Source organism: Gracilinanus agilis, chromosome 6, assembly GCF_016433145.1.
Source record: "Gracilinanus agilis isolate LMUSP501 chromosome 6, AgileGrace, whole genome shotgun sequence".
Classification (NCBI taxonomy): domain Eukaryota; kingdom Metazoa; phylum Chordata; class Mammalia; order Didelphimorphia; family Didelphidae; genus Gracilinanus; species Gracilinanus agilis.
Window position 1 is genome coordinate 99,009,460 of NC_058135.1, and position 9,722 is coordinate 99,019,181.

The 9,722-nt window shown below is 33.8% G+C and overlaps 1 protein-coding gene across 1 annotated transcript in view; it reads left to right on the plus strand.

Annotated features, from left to right (window-relative positions):
- The window catches only part of LOC123252313 (probable ATP-dependent RNA helicase DDX60), an 85,979-nt gene extending 76,539 nt beyond the window's left edge, over positions 1-9,440 (plus strand). The window contains exons 33-36 of the mRNA XM_044681680.1: positions 1,825-1,967; positions 8,383-8,534; positions 9,162-9,224; positions 9,323-9,440. Coding sequence (XP_044537615.1) covers positions 1,825-1,967; positions 8,383-8,534; positions 9,162-9,224; positions 9,323-9,440 — 476 coding nt within the window. The remainder of the gene's footprint in view (positions 1-1,824; positions 1,968-8,382; positions 8,535-9,161; positions 9,225-9,322) is intronic.
- The last annotated feature ends 282 nt before the right edge of the window (positions 9,441-9,722 follow it).

Consider the following 9,722-nt stretch of genomic DNA (forward strand, 5'->3'; position numbering starts at 1 on the left):
AAAGAGATTTCAGTATATCATCCATGCTCTATATGAGTATACAGAAGCAAATATTTTCCTATGAGTATATTTTCATAGATATATTCTCTCAACTATTTGAATTTTTGTAACTTAATTTATCAGTATTAATTCATTCATTTCAAATATTAAAGAAAAGAAAAATAAGCTAGTATGTGCACACTTTCATTAAGCATTTATTATGTGACACTATGAGCTACTATTGTTACCAAAAGGCAGATGATGGAATCGAGATATATGAAGACTTAATTTTCTAGAAAATGTAGACATGTGTATGTGACATTTGGGGAGAGGTTCTAAGCCTAGATTCTGTCCTGTTGAGTGAAATACTTTTTTGAACAACTCTATGAATGTATTGAGGAAAACATGATGTCAAGGATGTAAATTAAGAATTATGCTTAGAATCCTCACCTGACAAAAGGCAAGACATTTTCTACATTTTAAAGGACATATTTAAGAAGAAAGAATAAGAAAAATAGGGAGAGAATGCAAGGATATTAAGGAAAATTCAGAAAATATTCAGCTTGTTAATTGTATTGGAATATAGAACTAAAGACTAAAATATCAAAATCTATAAAAGGCACCAAACTCTGGTTTCTTGATCTTATATGGATCTAAGAGAAATGCACAATGAACAATGTTTTAGACAAATCTAAGGCAATGTAACCAAACTAATTGATGTTTTCTCTTCATATCATTAGTTTTGGAATTTCATGCTTATTCCATAGTACTAGTTAGAGGAATTGACTAATCTTGATTAAATTGGTCCCCTCCTAAAGAATATACACAGAAATTGCCTTATAACTATATTTTATACTTATGTTGAAAATATACCAAATATTTGATTCATAGTTCAATATACCATCTTAAATAAATGTGTTTCTGATAAGACTCTTTCAATTGAATTTATATTAATTTTAACATATTTCAAAAAATTGAGTATGAAGAAATAGTTTATAATGATTGTGTGACTTAATGAGGTTCAATGGAATGTGCAACTTAATGATAAAAGATTTCCAAATAATTTGAAAAATGGCAGATTTTCTATTAATTGCACTTAAGGAAAAATTAGCATGTCTTCCATCATAATGAAATACAATTTGGGGAGAATGTGTTATAATTGTAAAAAGACTTCTCCCATTGAAAAACACAATATCATCTATCTTTTATTTATTTATTTGTTCATTCATTCATTCATTCATTCATTTATTTTCATTGGTGTGAAACATAAACCAAAATTGGGGTTATTTCTGTTATAGGTATATGATCTAATTATAGGAAAATTCCCATGTGTGTCTTTTAGCAATGGACTAATTTTGTTAAAGTTAGTCTATTCCATCTAGTGGTATTATGTAATAAAGAAAATTAACTCAAATGACTGACTCTTTATCATGAGAGAATAGAAAAGACTAGATTTGAAGCCAGAATATCTGTGTTTGAATGCAACATTTATTCTGTATTAGAATTATTAGTATATTAGAACATTTATTATATTATTTATTATAATTTCATTTAATTCATTATTTAATTTATTTATTATATTTAGAATATTATTATATTTTTATAAATGTATTAGAAAACTTAACCTCTTTTGACATTGAGTTAATTATATTTAAAATGAAAAGTTTATCTCTAGGGTTCTTTTTATTTCTAGATATGATGAGGCAGTAGTGCTTTGAGATAGTTTTCTTTATTAATAAAAAAGTAATTGTCTTCCTATGAAATACCATAAGCAATAAGATAATTTCATGAGTAAATTTCACTTGGAAACAATAATTGTGCTATTTCACATTTTATTTTAATTAGATTTTTCAGGTGAAGAATATGGAGACTCTGAGCTAGTATCCCATTTGATGCCTGGTACGGAGAACAGAACTGCAGTCTCACCATTCCCTTGCCTGTCTGAAATAACTGACCAAGATTTATTTAATATTGATATGGTGAATGATGTAGGTATCATTTCAACTTTTTTCCCTTTTGCTTCTGAGAAGTACCTTCTTCTGTATATAATGATGATGAAGATTCATGTTCATATAATTTTTAAAATTTATAGTAGCCTTGTGATATGATTAAAAAATCCTTTCACACATATTTTTCCAACAAAGTAACCATCTCTTTTAATTCAATGGAAAAGCAGCTTCTTCTTATGTGTTCCTTGTACAGATTATTCCATACCAAGAAAAGATAGAAGACCCAATATAATGCCTGCTATTTTGTTTTCATTGTGTTATAGATTAAAATTATGAGAAATAATTTCTATAAGTAAGGAACTTTATTCTAGTTGGGATGATGATCTATTCAGGCAAAACAATCTGATTAAGATACAATGACGTTGTTTTATAATAAAAGGTGATAAAATGTGGAAAAGACAGAAAATGACAGAAGTAGACATTTTATTTTGTAAACATAAAATTATTTGGAAAGATTCATCTAATGTGCTAGTGGTACTTTTTGTCTTTTGGACAAGAATATACACTAAGTTGTTAATTGAGTAAAAAGGAAAACAAATATGAAATTATGTCAAGGAAGGGAGTGATCAGTATTGAGTTGTGTTAGAGGATGCCTTATTCAAAAAGTTAGTTTTTAGAGTCTTAGATAAAGGCAAAGGTGGGAAGAAGTTGCCTTCATCTCTCTGTCCTCCTGAACCACATCTCTAATTGCCTTTATGGCATCTCTACCTGCATGTCTCATAGGTTTCTTTCTTTTTTTTTTAAACCCTTAACTTCTATCTTAGAATCAATATTGTGTATTGGCTCCAAGGCAGAAGAGTAGTAAGGGTAGGCAATGGGGGTTAAGTGACTTGCCCAGGGTCACACAGCTGGGAAGTGTCTGAGGTCACATTTGAACCTAGGACCTCCCGTCTCTAAGCCTGGCTTTCAATCCACTGAGCTACCCAGCTGCCCCCAGTCTCATAGGTTTCTTAAACTCCACATGTCTAAAATTGAATTCATTCATTACCCTAAAACTACATATCTTCTGTAACTTCCTTGTTTCTGTTGTAGGCCCTGCCTTTCTTCCCTCATGTGCCAATAGTTATCTGTGAAACTTCACTCTCCTTCATCTCCTATATTTGTGGACTTACCAGTCCGTTAACCAATTAATCCAACATATATTAAATACCAAGTGTTTGTCAAGCATCAGGCTAAGGGCTAAGGATACAAAGGCAAAAGTGAAGTAGTTTCTGCCTTCAGGGGCTTACATTCTGACTGGGAGCCAACATTCACATAGAAACAAAGCAACCTTAGAAAGGAAGGCAGCATCTGGGAAGGGTTGAGGGAAATCAGAAAAGGTCAAATTCAGATTAATTCCTCCTCTTCAGTATCTCTCAAAACTTCCCTCTTCCCTCTACCAATACCACAACCAACCTATCAGGATTTCATTAATGCTGGCTTGAAATGTTGTGAAGATTTTCACCTCCTAATTGGTCACCAAATCTTTCATCTTCTACATAGTAGTCAAATAGACATTCTTAAAATTCACACCTGACCCTACCATCCCTCTGCTCAGCAAGCTCCAGTGGTTTCCCATTGCTTTTAGCATAAAATTTAAAATTCTTTAAAATTACTACCATCTGGTCTCAGATTCTATTTCCAGGCTGATCACATATTATGCTTCCTCATGCACTATATATTCCAGCCAAACGTGTCTTCTTGGCATTCTCTCTCTATGTGAGATACCATCTTTGTGCCTTTTTATTGATATCCCTCATCTCTAGGATACTTTCCTTCCTTATCTTAATCTCTTAGAAACCTTAATTTTCATGAAAGCTCAACTCAAGTGCTACATTTCTTTTGTAGTGGACCCAATAGTATATATCATTATTTTATTATATTTATTATATATATATATATAATATATATATATATTCCATATATATAGTTGTTATAAGGATTCAGTTAAAATCTCTACAATAGTGTACCCCTAGGTTTTGTCTTGGACCCTCTCGTCCTCCCTCTATGTTCTCATTTTTGTTAACTGCAATAATTCCTATGTATTCAGTGATCATCTCTACGTAGACAAATATCTAGGCCAGGTTTCTCTGCTAAACTCTAGAGTCACATAATCAACAAATTATTGCTCATTTCAAATTGAACACTGCCTAGGCGCTTCAAACTAAACATGTCCAAAACAAAACATTATTTCCTTTTTCCTCTTTCTCCTCTCATTTCAAACTTTCCTACTTCCTTCTAAGGCATCATCTTTCCAGTTAACCTGATTTACAACTTTGCAGGCATCCTTCACTTCTCACATCTTATCTTCCCTCCCACATCAACTGAATTGCTAAATTTTATTAATTCTACCTCTGTAGCATCTCTCCCCTCTATCCCTTTTCTTCTCTTACATGACCTCCATACCAATCTTGGCCCTTATGGCCACTTAGTTAGATAATTAAGTCTCATCATTGTTCTCCCTAAATTGTTTCCCTTCTCCAGTTGTCCTCTACCCTTCTATTGGGAGATAAGACTAAAGCATATCTCTGACCATATTGCTCCATTGCATCTAGAATAAATAAAAAACTCTTCTTTTCGCTATTTAAAAGTCTCAGTAACCTTGGTCCAAACTTCCTTTGCAGCCTGAATATCTGCTTCTTTTTTTTAAATTACATATTCTTATAGCTGAAGTGGCTTTCTTGCTCTTCTCTAGGGGGTCATATTACATCTTCTGTCTCTATATTTGGACAGGCTATTCCCTGGGCCTGGAATATACTATTACTTATTAGAATCCCCAGCTTCCTTCGAAGTTAAACTCAAGGACCTCCTCCTACATGAGGTTTTTCTTAACATCTTAAGTTGATAATTCCCTTTACTTCAATAAGTTACTTTTTTAAAAACATCTTTTTTATTTTTTTTTACAGATTACAGGTTGCTATAATTTTTAATAATCATTTTCTGATATTTTTCAATCCATGTTCTCTCCCTCTTTCTTATCCCTCTTCTCCAACACAGTAAGTAATATGATATTGGTTGTACATATATTGTCCTAAAATACATATTTTCATATTCATTACATTGTGAAATAAGGCCTATCACTTATATTAGAGAAAACTCGTGGAGGAACAAGAAGAAGAATGGTATGCTTATTGAATTGAATATGCTTTCAGACTCTGTTCAGTTCCTTCTATGGCAGAAACCAATTACTTTAGATTTTCTTTTTAAAAAAATATATTTTGTATTTATATTATGGGTGCATATATTGATTCCTCCAATAGAATGTTAACTGTTTGAGAGCAGGGGTTGTTTGACTTAGGTCTTTGTAGCCAAAGTAATACTATCTGATACATAATATATATTGAATAAACACTTTCAGTAGATGACTTAACTGATTTAGGGGAAGAATCACTGTAAAGAGAGACAATGTCCTCTCTTATTGCAACTGCCCTCTAAAAACCTTTGAATATAGCTGTGGACCAAATTAGGAAATTAATAACTATATGAGTAAATAGGGTAACTGATGGCAATTGGAACTGGCAAAATTCAGCAATCTCTATCTTCTCTCTTATTGAAACCTATGTTTTGATTGTTTCTATGATTCCTTCTTTCACAAATTGGTTTTGAAGAATCATATTATTTAATTTCCAATTAGTTTTTGATTTTCCTGTCCAGGTGCCCTTACTAATTATTATTTTTATTGCATTATGATCTGAGAAGGTTACATTTATTATTTCTGCTCTTTTGCATTTGTTTGCAATGATTCTATGCCCTATAACATGGTCAATCTTTGTGAATGTGCCATGTGCAGCTGAAAAGAAGGTGTATTCCTTTTTGTCCCTATTTATTTTTCTCCACATATCAATTAAATCTAATTTTTCTAGGATTTCATTCACCTCTCTTACCTCTTTCTTATTTATTTTTTGGTTTGATTATCTAGATCTGACAGAGGAATATTTAGATCTCCCACTAGTATGGTTTTACTATCTATTTCCTTCTTGAGCTCTTCCAGTTTCTCCTTTATGAATTTGGGTGCTATGCCACTTGGTGCATACATATTGAGCAGTGTTATTTCCTCATTGTTTATACTGCCTTTAATCAGGATGTAATGACCTTCCCTGTCTTTTTTAATCATATCTATTTTTACTTTGGCTTTGTCAGAAATCATAATAGCCACTCCTGCCTTCTTTTTCTCATTTGACGCCCAAAAGATTTTGCTCAAACCCTGAACCTTAAACTTGTGTATGTTATATGAATCCTTCCAATGTCTATATTGCCCTCTTGTTGTAGGACTTCAGGGCAATTTTGCTGAATTATTTCTGTTAGTATGGAGTCCAGGTTTCTATTAATTTCTGGTTTTTCTGGAAGACCAATTATTCTCAAATTGTCTCTTCTAGACCAGTTTTCTTGGTCTGTCACTCTCTCATTGAGATATTTCATGTTTCCTTCTATTTTTTCAGTCTTTTGATTTTGTTTTATTTGTTCTTGTAGTCTTGAGAGATCATTAGCTTCTAATTGCTCAATTCTAGGCTTTAGGGATTGGTTTTCGGCAATAATCTTTCGGTTTTTGGCTATGATCTTTTGATTTTCGGCTGTAATCTTCTGGTTTTCGGCTGTAATCTTCTGGTTTTCGGCTATAATCTTCTGGTTTTCAGCTATAATCTTCTGGTATTCCTTTTCAATCTGGTCATTTCTGGTGTTCAATTTGCTTATCAGTTCATTTGGTTTCTGAGCCTCACTTTCCAATTGCAAGATTCTACCTTTTAAACTGTTATTTTCTTGCCAGATCTCTTCCATTTTCCTCAAAATCTCAGTTTTGAACTCTTCCATAGCTTGTGAGGAGTTTTCCTTATTTGAGGAGGGTCCGGATGCTTGTTTGTTCTCCTCCTCTGTTTGCTCGATTGTCTGGATTTTCTCTGTGTAAAAGTTGTTGAGTGTTAAAGACTTCTTTTTCTTGTTGTTAATCTTTCTCTTCTGAACTTCCTGAGACTGGGTAGCCATAGTTAGCTCAGCAGCTTCTGAGGTTTATCCTCGAGCTCAGGGTCTGTCCACAGTCTATTGGCTCCTGAGGTCTGAGTTCTGGTTTTTTCCAAGGTCAAGCCCCTGGTGGACCCCCTTGCTTGATTGTCTGCTGGAGGTTTCTTTACAAGTCTCAGGGCGCTGCTTCCACAGTCGCATACCCGTCTGCACTGGTTCCCCACTCAGGGTTTCAGAGCTTTAGTTCCTGGCTGTGTCTGCCTCCACCCACGCCTCTGCCCCTGCCTGTGCTCTCAGCCGGCGCTCTGCGCCCTGCGTCCACTCTCTGCTCCGGCGCTCAGATTTCGTTTGTGTTCTTTGGCTTATTGGGGTCCTAAATCTTGCTGCTCTCAGGAACAGGCCCTGGAGTTGCCAATGACTCGATGGGTGCCCCAAACTTGCTCTATTTCTTTTTAGCTGGCTTCGGAGCTATAGGTGTTGTGTGTGGAGGGGGTGGGGTTGGGGTGGTTGCTCAGCCCGAGATTTAGTGAGAGCTGTTTCACCCCTTTATAGCATGGAAATGCCTCGATTCCACGTACCTTCCATGCTGTGCCCTGTTGTGGGGTTCCTCCGTTTGTCTGGACTTGTTTTTATGTCCCCTTGAGGAGTTTTGTGTGTTTCGGTCAGGAGAGGTTAAGAGCTCCTTCTTACTCTGCAGCCATCTTAACCTGGAACCGAAACCTATGTTTTGAGAAGCCCTCTGACATCGTATAGTGGAAAGACCATGAAAATGAGAGTTAGGGAGTTGTACTACTCTCATATCCACTATTAACTAGCTGTGTGACTATTGCCAAATTAGATACCTCTGATCTCAGTTCACAAAATGAATAACTAGTCTTAGATGATATCTTTAAGGCTTTCTTCAGCTAGAAAAATCTATGTAGGATTTCTTGTAGAAGATTTCTCTTATTTTCTGTCCAGAGATAATAAGAATAGTTGAACAAATACTGTTGGATGGAGAAAGGGAGAAAATGATTACTAAGAATGATTAAGGTCATTGCAAATTTGGTGAGCACAATGGCTTAATTAACCTATTTATAAGGTTGTTTTTGAAGATCTCTCTCTCTTCAAAATTCTTTCTTCCATTGTCATATTTCACATCATTATTCAAATGTTGATCCTTGTATTACAAGTTAGTTTTCAAAATCGAGAAATTCCAACTAAGGCAATAATATTTTAAAAATATTTTTAGGATTTTTTAAAATGATGATTCATTGTTTATGAATTCAGCATGTAGTTTTTGACAAGGATTCCATCAAGTATCTTGTTTATTACTTCATGTTGTGTGTAAATTTTAGATTAGCAGATATCGATGAAAGTTGAACAAAAAAAAAGAAATGGTTGAGACATAGATCCAATGGAAATTAAATATAAAAAATAAAAATTAAATAGAAAATTTAAAATATCCATATTTTCTCAGATTGTGTTACGCACAATTGATGTGCATGATGAAAATGCTCCTTATTTTTGGTTGAAGAAATGTGACAGAGATGGAAGCAGACGTCATCTGAATGCTTATGCACTTGATTTCTATAAGCATGGTTCTATGACAGCATTGACACTGGATAATTGGTATGATTTCTTCTTTTAATTTTGAAAAAAATATGACATAAATACTTGTTTATGTCATGGAATATTATAGTATGAAGACTTTTAAAAAACATACAATGTTCTCATCTATAAAATTAGCAGGTTTGTACTAGGTGCTTGCTAAGGACCCTCTAAAAAGAGTCCTTAGAAACCTATGATTCTATCATATTATAAAAGCTCATTATAGTTGTGATGTTTTAAAAATGGTATGTGGATTATCATGTAACTCAAATGCAAAAATAGCAGAGAGATAGCCCGGCCTAAAGAATAAAGTGCTAGATTTAAACAAGACCTGGTTTCAGATCCCACCTCAGGTACTAGCCATGTGATTTTGGACAGGTCACATATCCCCTCTATGCCCCAGTTTCTTCATCAATAAAAGTTCTACTCATAAATCTAAATCAATGATACTATGAAATGAAGAAGAGAAATGTGTCTTGTTTCAAAGAATGATCCAATTAACAGAGGTATAGAGAAGTCACTCTGGCTCTTTGGGGACATTCATTGTTGATCAGTAAATCAGAAATAGTAACACACTTGCTTTGCATATTATGAGCTTATTATAAAACTATTTTGTGATTTTGTTTTCTTTTGTCTCATGGCTTCTAGGTTAAATAAGGGAGATGCCTTTGCTCTTATCAAGGATTTTGGGCTTCTTATCCAAGCCATCAGGTACAGTAAGAACTAATGTATTTAAAGGGCCTTAAAATTGTACTAATTTTATTACTGATGGCTTTAAATTAAAATAAATGGAACTTGAACTTTTATAGGATTTCATTGGAGGAATTATGTGATGATGAACAAGATGATGTTGTATTGGCATTTGGACAACTTGGTGAAGCATACTGCAAGAAAATCTGGGGAAAAGGAGAAAGAACAAAGCCATAGAAGTTAAAGAGAGCATGGATTGCATAAAAATTGTACTGACCTGTTGAATGCTTTTGAATTTTTAAAAAGAATTTCTTTTCAAAATTTAGATCTAGGAAGAGGCAATTATAGGATAAAAATGTAGAATATACTCAACTTGGAGTCTGGAAGTTTTGAACTCAATAACCCCTCCTTTGACATTCACTATTGACAAATTGTTTATTCTCTCTGTCTGAAACACATAGTAATTGTTTAATAAAAACCCCTTCTCTCTTTCTCTCAGAATCTAAATCTCTGATTCAC